General features: G+C 38.3%; 2 protein-coding genes across 4 annotated transcripts in view; one reads left to right on the top strand and one right to left on the bottom strand.

Moving 5' to 3' along the window:
• Positions 1-915: 915 nt before the first annotated feature.
• On the bottom strand, positions 916-8,620 carry CRIPT (CXXC repeat containing interactor of PDZ3 domain). Its single transcript, XM_015433695.3, has 5 exons — positions 8,518-8,620; positions 6,985-7,050; positions 6,137-6,191; positions 2,084-2,187; positions 916-1,795 (listed from the first exon to the last, which is right to left on the bottom strand). Exons 1-5 carry the CDS (start codon positions 8,531-8,533, stop codon positions 1,731-1,733), a joined length of 306 nt encoding a protein of 101 aa, XP_015289181.1. The 5' UTR covers positions 8,534-8,620; the 3' UTR covers positions 916-1,730.
• Positions 8,621-8,672: 52 nt separating this feature from the next.
• Positions 8,673-15,136, top strand: part of PIGF (phosphatidylinositol glycan anchor biosynthesis class F) — a 36,186-nt gene continuing 29,722 nt past the window's right edge. For all 3 annotated transcript variants that reach the window (XM_065527112.1, XM_005575963.4, XM_074011853.1), the window contains exons 1-4: positions 8,673-8,877; positions 10,686-10,934; positions 12,089-12,180; positions 13,491-13,607. In XM_065527112.1, coding sequence (XP_065383184.1) covers positions 10,707-10,934; positions 12,089-12,180; positions 13,491-13,607 — 437 coding nt within the window. In that variant the 5' untranslated portion in view covers positions 8,673-8,877; positions 10,686-10,706. The remainder of the gene's footprint in view (positions 8,878-10,685; positions 10,935-12,088; positions 12,181-13,490; positions 13,608-15,136) is intronic.

Below are 15,136 nucleotides of genomic sequence, written 5' to 3' on the forward strand. Positions count from 1 at the left end.
TGTACTCCCTACATCTAAAATAAAAACGGAAATTATTTAAAAAATAAATGAAATGTGAGTTAGGCAAGTCCAGATTCCAGTCGATCCCTGAGAAACGTACTTTTCTCCAAGTCAACAAATCCAATCTTTAATGGCTCTGGGACACTCTCTGACCAGGTCCTGTTATGAGTTCCCTGTGTTATAATTTTAATTAAAATTAAAATTATAATCAATTAATCAAACTGATTAAGCATGAGAGGATACTTCCTGCTCTCAGATGAATTATTTATTATATTTTGCATTATCCTTATAATCTTTGTGGATATGAATAACAAGGTATCTCAAAAAAACACATTTTGAAAAGCCTTATAAAGTTAAAACTTTAAATGCTTTTCATCAAAATTTTATGACCAATAAAAATGCCATTCATAAATCTTATCACACTATCTATTCTACACATTTTATAGTGATACGTATTTATACATACTGCAGTTGGAAATGGGGAATGCTTTTTTGGTCTCCCATGGTAGCCTGCAGATTTTAAAAGCAGAAGTCCTGAACCTCTGAAGGCAACATAAGAAAAGTACTCATTTGAAACCTGTAGTATAAAAAAAAAAAAAGAGAGAGAGAGAGAGAGAGGCCAAGTGCTGTGACTCACACCTGTAACCCAGCACTTTGGAAGGCTGAGGCCAGAGGATTGCTTGAGATCAGGAGTTCGAGAACAGCTTGGGCAACATAGCGAGTCCTCGTCTCTACTAAAAATAAAAACTAGCTGAGCACACTGGCACACACCTGTAGCCCCCAGCTACTTAGGAGGGTAAGGTGGAAGGATTGCTTGAGCCCAGCAGATGGAGGCTGCAGAGAGCTTGATGATACCTCTGCACTCCAGCCTGGTCAACAGAGTGAGATCCTGTATCAAACAAACAAACAAACAAATTTTAAAAAGGGAGAGTCAAGCTGTTTGCTTTATTTATTTCTTTTAGGGAGCGAGACAGGAGGTAAAAAAACAAAAAGTTTGGTTTTTGCTTCAAAGAGCTTTTCTCAAAGAGCAGGGATTTATGTTCATTACATGCAACATGGACAAACACTGTTCTGGTTTTCATGACAATTTGAATTCAAAGTAGTAAGTTTTTCTAAAATTCAGTGTGTTTATTTGGACATATGGATATTCCTTGTGTTCCTGGTCACATATTAAAGGAACTGGCACTTTGGCGGCAAGAACAAATAAAAACTGGTCTTTGATTTGGGTCTAGGTTAATAACTAAAGAACCATTCAGCAATAATGGCTTGAAACATTTATACATCCTATGAAACTGCAATTAGTTAAGAGGCTGCTGATCCTAATAACTATGACACGAGTAAGGGAGTTAGGGGAGAACTGTTAACTCTGGATGCCAAATTCAGAGCAAAATATCTATTATCTCCTTCTCACTTTTGCAGTATCTATAAATAAAGTGTGTGGGGGGGAGAATTACATGAATAATGTTAAAAGTGCATACAGAACTGAGAAATTTTTCATGGAATTTGCCACTTAGTTCAATAAAATGCTCATAAGGAAAAAACCATTTACGGCAAAAGACTAGTTACACTGTTGCTGTTTAGAGCATGAGAGCAAAATGAATAACAATCAAATTCTCTGGTTTAAACGTAATTGTCTTAAAACACGTTATTCTGTAAGTTGACATCTATGCCTTGAAAATTCAAGGCAGAAAGTAAAATCATTTAGAAAGTCAGAAATTCCATCAATACATCTAGACAGATGTTTGCTTGTAGTTTTTGGTATCCAAAACCTTTTTTCCACACATCGCACAGATGCCTGAAACAAAAGAAGATACGTGATCAATCAAATCATAATACCAACTGTTTGGTTTAAGTCAATCCTGAAGCTTAAAATATAATTTAACAGCATCAGAAAAGAAAAGAAAAAAAAATATATATATATATATACTTTTAATTATAAACAGGTTTTAGGTCCCATTTTGCCTTAGGATAAAGAGTGTTTGGTTAACAGAATTTATGACAGGCTACATCGTTTCTGTTAACCAAATTAGCAGCAAATGAAGTACGTTTTATGAATAGAAAAAAGGTATTAAAAGAAACTTACCTTTTTTGTAGGCACAGCCCTGGCAGTAATGAGAACCTGGTTGGTGCACAGAACTTTTACAAATTCTGCAAGTGGAGAACTTATTCTTTCCATATGGATCAAATCTAGAAATTTTTTTTAATGAGAGAAAATTGTATATTACACTAGAAACACACTCTTAAATAACCCCACTTACGCAACACACAGGATTAATCCATGCTCTTCATCCCTCCATCAACCTCTACAATTGATGGGTTTAGCCTATTCCAGATGGCTACTGTTTGATATGCCTGTACATCTCTGCTCTGCTCCGTCCATGTGAGATATATACTTATAGTCAGTTGTACAGAATTTATTCTTGACGTGTTCGTATCAATTGTATCTGTCATTCTATTTGTGTGACAAAAATATTATGGAAACTGATGAAATGTCGGTGCAAAAAGAGTGACTGATTCCATAAAACCTAAGTGACTACTTTAGGACGACCAGGAATAATTGGAATTGCTATTGAATTAGGTATGGGTAAGACAACTGTTGACAACTGGGGGAAAATCACTAGGAAAGGACTCCATACCTCAAGCATCAATTTTTGCTCCACTTTAAAGATACTGAACATATTCTGATTGTGATTTTTGTGACGACAATCATGTAGAGCACTTATCAGTTGATTTATGCTCAAAAGGCTTTGTTTCAATACCATATGATTAATACATCTACAGTTATGTGCTTTAAGTTAAAATAAGGTATGTGTATCTTTTAATGACTGCTTACATTAGCTGACATTTTTAATTAACTGACTCAATCCTTTTAGATAAAAGGGCTTCTACTATATAAAAATGCCATCTTACAGTAACTGGAGTGAAAAAAAGAAATACTTCCCCCTAAAATGGCAATAATACTCTGCTTTAACTGTGCTTCCCTAACTACAAAATGAGTTTTTGTAATGATCCTCATATACCAGATACGAAACACTGTCCTAGACCTAGTGTCTCCTCTTGGGTATAGCATAACAGCCCATTTACAAAGATTTTTCCAAACCACAGAGAATATCACTTTTTTTTTTTTTTTTTTTTTTGAGATGGAATCTCACTCTATCGCCCAGGCTACAGGGCAATGGCGTGATCTTGGCTCACCGCAACCTCTGCCTCCCAGGTGCAAGCGATTCTCCTGTCTCGGCCTCCCAAGTAGCTGGGATTACAGGCATGCACCAACACGCCCAGCTAATTTTGTATTTTTAGTAGAGACGGGGTTTCTCCATGTTGGTCAGGCTGGTCTCAAACTCCCGACCTCAGGTGATCCGCCTGCGTTGGCCTCCCAAAGTGCTGGGATTACAGGGTGTGAGCCATCGCGCCCGGCTGAGAATATCACTTTATTCCCCACAAACGAAGACAGGTACTCTTCTTCCTTTCAATAAGTTCAATTTGCTTGGACACATATTTCTAGAGGCTATTTTTTCTTAAAACCATATTTTATTATTTAAAAACACACATTTTAACCTTGGAAATCTTAAAACTGGCAGAGTTTTTTCTTAAAGTAACAATGCATCTTATAAATAACAGTACCATAGATTCAAAGCAATACTGTAGTACATTTTCCAAAGTGAGACAGTACCCAAGAGTAACAGCTACTTTTTAATGACATCAGAGTAAGTTTGAGAGCATAAAGGAACTGGAAGTATATAAAACTATAAAATCTGTACAAATAATAGCTCAGTCAATAAAATCTGAATGGTCCTCAAAGACATCAATAAGTCAGTCAACAACATACAGTGTGACTCTGCATTAAAGATCCCATTATGTGCCACGCACTGTATGTCGTTAAGGCTTTATTGTTGCTATTTCTAATCCTCAGGATGACATCATAAAACAGGTATTTATTCATTCAGCAAATATATAGAGTGCTTATCAAGTACCAAGTACTGTTCTAAATACCAAAGATGAACATGATAGGCAAAGCCCTTGCCCTCATCAGATGATATTCTAGTGAGAAGAGGTAAACAGTAAGTAAGGAAACAGAGAATCTAATAAAACAAGCAAGCTTGTCAAATAGTAGCATTATAGAGAAAATTCTAACAGGATACTAAGGCAGAGATGAGGAAAGGAAAGAAGAGATTAGTTTACATTCTGATTAGGGAACCTTCTCTGAGGAAGTGACCCATCAGCTGAGACCCAAACAACAAGAAGGAGCCAGACACATAAGCTCTAACAGAAGACTCCTAGGGGACAGCAGCAAGTAGAAATCTCTTTGGATGGGAGTGGGCTTGGCGGAACTAATGAGGATGGCGTATGAGTGAGGAGCAGTGTAGTACAATACAAAGCCAGAGAGGTGCGAGGGGTCCTATCAAGGAGGACCTTGTAAGAATATGGTAGGGGGCTTAGATTTTATGCTATGTGAAAAAGAAAACCAGTGGCGGGTTTTAAGCAAAGGAACTTTGTAAAGGATCGCTCTTGTTACTATGAGACAACTGAGGGAAACTAGAGAAGCAGGAAGATAGTTCAATAGTTATTACAGTTCCAAGTAAGAAATAACAGTGGTTTGGAACAGGATAATAGCAGCAAGATGGACAGAAGCAGGTGGTTTCAGGTTATATTTTACATTTTGGAGGTAGATCCAAAGAACTTGTTGATGGATAGGGGAAGCAGGGGAAAGGGAGGACTCAGTGAAGAATTGTAGCTTTTAGGCTTGAACAACTGGATTAGACAGTGGTGCTACTATGATGAGAAGATGGAAGGAAAAAGAAGTGGCCTGTTAAGACAATAAATGAGGTATGTCAGATAAGCTGCTAGATACATGTTTGGAGCTCAGAGAACTCAGGCCAGAGGTATAAATTTGGGAGCTATTATATATATATAATAATATTGTGTGTGTGTGTGTGTGTGTGTGTATAAACATACAGCTTGAATTTAAAGCCAGTAGATTAAAGTCACTTTAGGAGAGTTTATGCATTTATAATAATTTTTAAAGCCTAGGACTGAGTCCTGAAGTACTCAATTGAGAAGGAATAGCCAGTGAGTTGGGAGGAAAACCAGGAGAGTGTGGTGTCCCAGGAGCCAAGAGAAAAACGCGAGAGAATTATGAAGAGGCTAAATAAGAACAGAATCAGTTTTAAAGGTCGCTTGTGATCTCAACAAGAACAGTTTCAGGGCTTTTGTGGGGATAACATACGACTGGAGGGGCTAAAAGAGGGAAAGGAACTTAAGGACACTGAGAAAGTGTCTAGATAAGACTTTGGAAAACCTCTGATGTGAAGGGGAGCAAAGAAATCGGATGGCAGATGAAAGGGTTCACGGAATTTTTTTCTGAAAGAGTCTTGCTCTGTCATCCAGGCTGGAGATCAGTAGTGCGATCCTGGCTCAGTGCAGCCTCGACCTCCCTGGGCTCAAGTGATCCTCCCATGTCAGCCTCCTGAGTAGCTGGGACTACAGGCGCGTGCTGCCACACCCACCTGATTTTTCCATTTTTTGTAAGGACAGGGTTTCACCATGTTGCCCAGGCTGGTCTCAAACTCCTGGGCTCAGGTAATCTTTCTGCCTTGGCTTCCCAAAGTGCTGAGATTACAAGTGTGAGTCACCATACCCAGCAGAATTTTTAAGACTGGATCTAATAAAGTATGGTATCAAAAACTTGTTTTTAAGATGGGAGACATTTTTACCCCAATTCTCAGGAAAAAGTAAAGTTTAGAAAGGTCAAGAAACTTGCTTAACTTGCTTAAGGTCATAAGGCTAGACAGTGGGTCTAGACTCAAATTCAGGTTTGACTCCAAAGCTTACCATCTTTCCACATTTCCCTGCTGTCTCTGATTCATAGGATAATTAAGAAGGAGATAAAATACAAGTCATGTTTTCTGGTGAAACTGTAAGAGAATAACACTAATATCTTCATATATTGATACAGCCAAGGAGGAATAAGGTAAAACCAGCAGGATTGTAACAGATAGCTTGGTTCTGAGTGCTATGAACCACCTACCTTTATGTTTTATTGCAAATGGAATGATGCACATCAAATTCACTCCAGCAGACTTAATACTAAAAGAAAGGAAATTTATATGATCTGTCTATGGATGCTCTTACCCACCTTGCTTTTTTTGAAGTCAAAGCTTTATTTTCATTCAGCTTTCTCCCACCACTTTCTGTATCAGAATAAAAGATATTTTAGTGGGTTATTTCTATACATTTAACATAAAACATTAAGAAGTTCATTCTTTGACTTTCTACCAAAATAGTAGTCTGTATCTAATTTTTAAATCCTCATTTAGTAGGCTATTAAGACACTGCTTAAAAAGAAAACATTTATTAGGGAAACAGTAAAAATTTGTATAAAATACAATCATTTTATTTCTCAGACTCAAGGGAGTACTTTAGGAATGGGTCTATATTTACTCTATATAGTGTAAAATCTAGAAGCCACTACTTCAGTGTCATAGACCTTCAATATAATGAAAATGTTTATTTGTCTACGCTTTGAAAACATACTTTACTATATGTATTTAATAATAATGAAGGTAAATACTTCATTATAAAGATTTAATGATAATGAAGGTAAAATGGGTTAAAGCATTTATTTATTCAAGAATATAAAAATCAGAAGATTTAAAAAAATTTCTCCTCAGAAGAGTGGGGAAATTAAAAACAGACTCTAAATAAGCTGAATCAAATCAAATATTGTGATAATCAAATACTGTGATATTGTCACCACTTGACAATCATTTAATAATTTTGCTATCTCCTGATATTGGGAACCCATACAAGTAACTGAGAACTAAATAAAAGATATTAAATCACTTGGGGACCCAGTATTCTTTAATATTTAATAGATAAAATACTTTGAACATACAACATTTCATTGTACAAATAATGTAAAAGCTAAAATATAATTCACAGTAAGTATTTGGTTAAATTCCTATTTTCTAAAAGAAGAAATACCTGTGGTATTCCTAGCACCATCTTTCCATGTATCTGGAGTGATAACAGTACCAAGTTTCTTTTCACCTGTTAGAACAAGATAGTAAAAGGAAAATTAAAATTTACTATTTCATAAGTGCATTACATTGTGCCTAAGGCTCACAATGGTATCGACTATCAATGCTATTACCATAGGAGCCTGTTAATGCTGAGAAAGCAGCCAGTCAACTGAGACTCATATTAACTGTGGGCAATGAATGACTGACCGTCGGTAAAATTCGCAGGATAATAAGATGGCTTATAATAAGCTTTCACTGTTTGTTTATACTTTTAAAAAATCCAATAAGTCTATTTGTTCCATAAATATTTACTAAGCATCTATGATGTATAAACTATAGAAAGTGCTGAGAAAAAGTGATGAATCAGACAAAATTTTAATGAGATTATAGTATACTAATTTCTTTAACAGCAATCTGTAACCTGGGTTCCCCAGGTGGATCTTAAGAGATATGTGAACAAGGTGGAGTTGTACACAAACCTTTTATATTTTCAGTTTTTTTTCCTGGCAAGAGGCTACAGTTTTCATCAGATTCTCAGAGGGATCACAGACCGTCTCCCCAAAAAGAACCATTCAACCAAAATGTAAGCTAAAAAATAAAAGATATAATAATTGAGAACTAAAGTACTAGGAGAAATTCCAGGCAGGAAAAAATAACCCTGGCTAAGGAAATCCAAGAAAACAAAGTTTGGAGAGAAGGCAAGAGAGAGGATTTGAATATGTGGCAACAGGACTGTGAACAAAAAGGAGTAAAGAGGATGAACGCAAACTAGATAAAGGACACATTCTGAGGAAAGGCATAGAAAGCTTAGAGTACACATGGGCACAAAGAGTATTTTGTTTGGTCAAAGTGTGAAGAGGATGAGGGTCAGTGAAAATGAAGCTGGAAAAATAAGTTAGCGCCTTAGTGTGGAGGGTACTGAACGTCAGGTTCCAAATATAGAATCCCCAAATTATTCTCTGCACACTGAGAGTTTATTAAAGGATTTAAATTAGGGAAATAATAATTTGCACTTACGTTGATGTTCAATTCAAACATCTCTGGGTTTACTCTACGCCATATCCTGGCATAATGACTAATGAGAATGAATAAGGCAAAGTCCTAAGTCTTTGGTTCCAGTGTCTAACATTTGGCAGGAGTACAATACTTGTTACACGAATAAAAAGGAAAGGACAGGAATTGCCAAGAGGGAAAGGTGTCGCTGGGGTTTAACTGAACATTTTTATATGGGAGGGGAGCCGATGAGATCTGGGGCTGGGGGAAGGCAATGGAAATAGAGAGGGAGGTGCAGAACTGAGACCATTCTGAGTACAAAATACATAGGACTGTATGGTCGTTGGGGAGGTGCAAAAATGGTCAAAGGGTAGGGTAGAAAGACAGCGGCTAGAATCAGAGACCTGTGGGCGAAAAAAACAAAGAGAAGGCAAAGTTCCCGGGAGGGCTCAGTTAGATTATCCCAGCCTCCTCCTCCCGCAGAAGCAGCCCCTTAACTCACATTTTTCGCACACCATCCTTCCCCACGACAGTTCCCCTAGCCGCAACAGGAGCAGCAGGAGCCTGAAAACATCAACACTGTAACTGGGAAGTATTCCCCTTCCGGGCTACGTCAATCCACTTCCGGCTTCTAAGCCCACCGCTCCCGCCTACCCCAAACCTGGAAAGCCGCGGGAGGAATGAACGCGAGCGGCTAGGTGGGGCTGCCCCATTTGCCCGCCCCTCCCTTTCTGCGACTGGCTGTTCGGCCGTGGGTGTCCGCCCCACAACCCTGCGTCTGCGCGTGGGCCTGGGCCTCCTGTCGTACCTGATGGTGGGAGGCAGTAGTTCCCCGCTTCCCTTCCGCGGGCGGGAAAGTTAGGTAAGCCTCGCTGGACTTCCCAGGCGCTCTCGCCTCCCGGGGTGCAAGTCACCCCCGCGAATTGCCGAAGCAGCCCTGAGCCTCGGCGCCCCGGCCCGCCAGCTCTCGCCGTCAGCTCGAGCGCCACTCTTCCGGCGTGCCCTGATGGACAGACCCCCTTTCGGATCCGAGTTTTTGCCTCTGTCCCCCAGTTTTTCTTTGTCTCCAACTCCCGAGCTCTTTGATCCTGCTTCTCAGCTGGTTCCTCGCTGCCCACGCTCGCGCCGGCCTAGGGTCGGGCAGAATTCCCAGCGACCAGGGTTGGGGTGGAGCTGCCGGTGGAGGTGCGGCGATGCCCGTGAAGGCTCCTCTGGGGGCCGCTCTGAAGAGCCTTCTCTCCGCTGCGGTGCCTGGGGAAGGTGGGCCGCGTCATGCCCGTGGCACCCCTGCAGGCGCCCTGGGGGCACGCCAGGGCCTAACACGGTGCTGGTTTCCCAGGAGAGTTGGTTTCCCACTTTGCCTACTCTGGTTCCTTCATTCACTCAGCAAACGGTTGAGTTTGGTAACTGCTCACTGTATTACATCCACATCTGATGGCAGCTGCGATTCCGAGGGTGGCTCAGAAAAATGGCTGAAGGGCTATCTGTTGAGAGAATGGATTCCTGATCCCCTTGCCCTCCCTCAATCAGCTTAAGAGAATCTATGGGAAAGTTTACCATTGTCCCTTCTTGCCATCCGTTTGCTTCTTCATGCCTAGTGTATTTCCTTATACCAGAGAGAGAGCTGTAGCGCGTGGGACCTTGGACCACCTCACCTGTTTGCCTTGTTTCCTTATCAGTAAAATATCTGCCTTTGAAAAGCACTGGGTGAATTAAATGAGAGCTATTAGGATAAGGCCCAGGTTCGCCCTTCTGCTTTTCACACTAGCGGGCGCCCCTCCGCGCGCGCGCGCGCCCACGTGTGTGTGTGTGTGTGTGTGTGTGTGTGTGTGTGTAGTATTTTTTTCTGAGATATTTCTATTTTCTGGAATATTCTCCATAGTGTAACATATTGACTGTTACTTTAAATTAATAAAGTCCTTGTTTAACAGTACAATTAACTCTCAGGTAATTTAAATACGTGTATTGTAGAGATGAGTAATTTGTTTTCCCTCCTTCCATTCGTGCTCTACTTTTGGTTGGAATTTAACACCTGTAACAGACGTTGTCATCTTGGTGTTTCTGAAGCATCGAGATCCCTTAGTTTAGTGTGGTGCTCTTTGAACTCTTGATTCCACTGGCCACCATTTGAGTATTCGAGTGTGCACTTGGTGTCATTTGGCATTTGCTAGAAGATGTGAACTACTGTAATGTTAGACAAGAGTAAAAAAACCCCAGCAATTTAGCCTAAGTATATATTTGGGGTTGTTGGAATTATAACTTATGCATTCTGGAAACCTCATAAATAAACTTTGGTTATAATTCCAACAGGCAGTAGATAATTTAATCCACACAGTTGATTTCATCTCTGTGATATTGGCCAAAAAAGTTTAAATGAATTGTTTTATTGGTCCTAGGACATGACCCTTTTGCAGAAACCAGTCACAATATTTAAGAAATTAGTAAATTTGTTTTTTTAAGACTCTGAGAGATGTTTGTACCATATTAAGAAAATCAAAGGTAGAATAAAAAGTCTATATGTGCATCTACACTTCTGCATCTTCTGTGTTTTGAAACAAATACATTGCTCATAGCAAATTGACTTTATGACTTATTTTTAAGGGTTGAAACATTTAAGACAATGGAAAAAGTCATTATTGCGTATGCTCTTCCTTTCTTGTTTTTCGTTAGCTAGCCACCCGAGAAAACACCATGAAAGACACCGATATCAAAAGACTACTGTATACCCATCTTTTATGCATATTTTCGATTATCCTAAGTGTCTTCATTCCATCACTCTTCTTGGAGAACTTCTCAATATTGGAAACACACTTGACATGGTTGTGCATCTGTTCTGGTTTTGTAACTGCTGTCAATCTAGTACTATATTTAGCGGTGAAACCAAATACATCCTCTAAAAGAAGTTCATTATCACACAAGGTAAGGCTTATGTCTCAATAACTGGTTTTTGGATGGAGCTAGTGCTTCTTTTAATGGAAGAATAAAGTATTCGTCAAGTCTTCATTAGGTTATTTACAGTGAGTAAAGGGAACCTGATTTTTTCCCACCAAATTGGTAGCCTGTTACTTGCTGGAAGGCTGCCCATAATGTTTGATTAATCCCTGCCTTGCATTAATTGTGGAATTATGACTTCTTCAGAGCTTATGATAATATTGTGAGCCTGTATAGTCATTGTTTTATGTCACCATTGAAAATAAATACATGTGACAGTCTGTCTTTAAACCTTATTCAGTAAGACATTGTAGTTTATTTTTATTTATTTTTGCATTTTTGAAAGCCACTTAATGGGTTTTTCAGAAACTGCAATATAAGCCTGTGGTAATGCTTGTTTCCAACATGGCCTTCCTTGACTAAATAATTTTCAGATGTTAGAATCAATTTTCCAGAATATTCACTGCAGTAGATATTCACTTGGCTATTACTAATAATGTCCATACTTAACATTATTTTCTACTGTGTTGTAAGGTCTGTTAGGTCATTTACTGCCTATGATTGGAAAAGCTGAATGTATGTGTTATGTTTATATATTCTTAAGCTCCAAATCAAGAAGGTCTCATGTTTCTTTGTAGATGTTCAGGTGTTTTTTCATATGGGTCGTGTAATATGAGTGTGATTTCAAGAATTATTTAGTATTTTGGTTTTTTAGTGCAATTTTCCCAGGAATTTTGTTTTAAAATGAAAAAAATTGTTATTTTCTGCAGATATTTCCTCTATCATCACATAATACTGTATTTTTTGTATACTAGCTCTGATATCAATCAATATTTAATAAATACTGATTAATGACATAGCTCTGTATGTTATCATGGAAGCAGAACCTCTTTTACACTCATGTAGGTCGGATGGGTGGAATATGGGTGGGGTTTGATATTTGCCTTTTAGGCTTTTTTAGTCTGTATTGAGGGCTGTGTATGTGACTGGGTACAGGACATGTGATCTGATTTGAGTATACCCAAGAACATTTGAACTGTTTTACATATTATGGGAACAAGTTGTGTTTGTAGATAAAATGGAAGAATTTATTGTCCTTTAGGCATTATCTTGAGTCTTCAGGTTATTCATTTCTCTTTTAGGTAACCAGATTTTTGAAATGCTGTATCTACTTTCTTATGTCTTGTTTCTCCTTTCATGTAATTTTTGTTCTATATGGAGCACCACTAATAGAGTAAGTTTGAAACTTTTACCCTAAATTTATATTTTAAAACATTCATTTACCAAACCGTGCTCATTCTTAGTAACTAGAAAAACCATGATGTGCATCATTAATAGATCAAGTAAGGGCACCAACATCATTAGCAGTGTTATTCTTTTTTAAAAAACAGCAGAATAACTTAATTTATTAAATACTCTTGTTACCTAGCCTTCTATTATCCAATTACATGTTGGGAGAAGGGAGAGTAGAGAAACTATACTATACCAATAAATATCTGGCCCTTAGAACCTCTGAGAGAACTTACTATGATTATATGTGTAAGTTAGTTACAATTAGCATATCAGTTCTTATAAATGTGATTCTAAAGTACTTGAATGGAGTTTTTCTTAACAAAAGTCAATAGATTCCTGTATTCAAATACTTAATATTTTTGTATATTAAGTGTATACAAAATATACTGGTGGTGGTGTTTATAGTTTAAAGATAAAATTTAACACTTTTTCTGAACTGACAAATTTCAAATTCTTAAAAACTAAATTCATGAATGTTTCTTACAAAATGTTTATCATAGTTTGAGAAGCTTCAGTTTAGCAGTGATTAATGATCATGGTGAAATGAGTGATGAGATACATGTACATATACACACACATATATATGTGTTGCTAAGTATACCGTTTTTTATGTGTATATATATATTTACACATAGTTTTACGTACACACACTAAACCGACAGGTTATTCTTTTCTAGATGGGAGAGAACAAGACCTTTGTAATGGGAAATGGTGATTTCTGTCTAATCCATTTTAAAGTAGAATGAATGTGTCTGGCACAGTTGTTCTCAACATGTGGTTTTCAAACCAGCAGCATCAGCATTTTATCAAAATACAGATACTCAAGCTTCAGTCAGGAACTCTAGGGGTAGAGCCCCCGCCAATCTTTAGTTTATCCAGCTCTCCAGGTGGTTCCAATAGATGTTAACATTGAACCATTAGTTGTAGAGAAAGTTCCAGAGACTATTGAGGAGAAAGCTAACTATCTAGAAATGGATTCTGTTTTTTGTTTGTTTTTGCAATGAAAGTCTCAGCATGGATCCTAGGGTCTTTAACACTTCTGAAATCTATCATTAAAGTGAAATATTTGCTAGATTGTTTTTTTAAAGCTGCATGTTGGTAGTAAAATTATTTATAGTCATCATTTTGGTGGCACTTATGTTACCTTTCAAAGTAAAGCAGAGGAAGATATTTTATATTTTATTTATATAATAATGATTATGTATGTGTACCTTTAACACTTTTTTAAAAATTCATCTTTTTTTTTTCCAGGTTGGCATTGGAAACATTTTTATTTGCAGTTATTTTGTCTACTTTTACTACTGTGCCTTGCTTGTGTTTGTTAGGACCAAACCTCAAAGCATGGCTAAGGGTTTTCAGTAGAAACGGGTAAGTTTTAATTTTATATTATAATGATACTGAAATTTTAAAAAAAGTAATGAAGTATTTTTCTATTCATGGCAGTTTGCTGATTATTCTGAGTGCTTCTCATTGCTGATGGTGCTCAGAGATGCCTTAAGGGGTCACTGCAATTGGGGACTGGGGACAGGGCAGGCAGAACTACAAGCGCCTCCCTCCATATTAGCAAGATCAGCTCTGCTTTTTTCTATATGGTAGAATTCCACCTAGCCTTTTGTTTGTTTAAAAAGAAGAAGAAGAAATATTAAAAGAAAGCTTTAAAACCGTGGTTCCGGGATCATTTGGCACTGTGATAAAACTGCTGTAAATAAAATTGCTTACATTTTTTAAGGTAGAAATGGGGTCCACAATCTAAAAATGTGTTGTGTAACAATGATCATTTCTTGCTTAGCCTTTTTTGTGATAAGATACCAGAGCGCAAGTTTTATGGGATTTCATTTCCTTGGCGGCCATATATATTTTCAGCATGACTAAGTTAAAATTTTAGCTTCTTGAAAGTCATTGAACTGATATGTACCAGAAATAGTGGAGATCTAGCTAATAAAGCCAGAAGGTTATTTGATTCTATCCTATTTATCACCCAGCAGCAAAAACTTCTTAAGCACTGACTCTGCTCTGTGTTATGCTAGGCTGTGTGGATTCTGAAGTATTAGGGGGATTCTTTTTTTTTTTTTTTGAGATGGAACCTCGCTCTGTCCCCAGGCTGGAGTGCAGTGGCGTGATTTCGGTTCACTGCAACCTCCACCTCCCAGGTTCAAGTGATTCTCCTGCCTCAGCCTCCCAAGTAGCTGGGACTACAGGCGCACGCTACCACGCCCAGCTAATTTTTGTATTTTTAGTAGAGATGGGGTTTCACCACATTGGCCAGGATGGTCTTGATCTTGACCTCATGATCCGCCACCTTGCCTCCCAAAGTGCTGGGATTACAGGTGTGAGCCACTGCACCCAGCCTTATTAGGAGGATTCTTTTGCTAAGGAGCTTATCTGTTCAAACCAAATAACATAAGATTACAAATGTGGAAATCCAGCAATAAGTGTTGTAGGAACTCAGAGGGACAGAGCATTAGTAAAGAATGGAGGGGGAGATGGGAATGATCTATGATGGGCTTAAGTCAAGAGTGTATGATTTGGTGAGACCAAGAAGAAAGAGAAAGCTACCTCGTGCAAGGAGAATGGATAAAAGCATTGAAACTGAGATTAACAGGGTATTTTTGTGTGATTTGAAAGGTTACAGCCCAATGAGAGCAAAAGATGCATGCTGAATAGCTTGGCTTCATAAATTACTGACTTACTCCCTTTGAAATCAGTACTGTTTGGGACAGGTGTGGTAGCTCACGCCTGTAATCTCAGCACCTTGGGAGGCCAAGGTGGATGGATCACCTGAGGTCAGGAGTTCAAGGCCAGCCTGGCCAACATGGTGAAACCCCATCTTTACTAAAAATACTAAAATTAGCTGGGCGTGGTGGTGGGCGCCTGTAGTCCCAGCTGCTTGGGAAGCT

The sequence above is a fragment of the Macaca fascicularis genome, chromosome 13 (genome assembly GCF_037993035.2).
Source record: "Macaca fascicularis isolate 582-1 chromosome 13, T2T-MFA8v1.1".
Lineage (NCBI taxonomy): Eukaryota > Metazoa > Chordata > Mammalia > Primates > Cercopithecidae > Macaca > Macaca fascicularis.

Coding starts and splice junctions, on each gene's coding strand:
- CRIPT (XM_015433695.3), bottom strand. Junction 6,192..6,984: donor TGGTGCTAGGAATACCACAG/GTATTTCTTCTT, acceptor ATTCTGATACAG/AAAGTGGTGGGAGAAAGCTG. Junction 2,188..6,136: donor TTGACTTCAAAAAAAGCAAG/GTGGGTAAGAGC, acceptor AAAAATTTCTAG/ATTTGATCCATATGGAAAGA.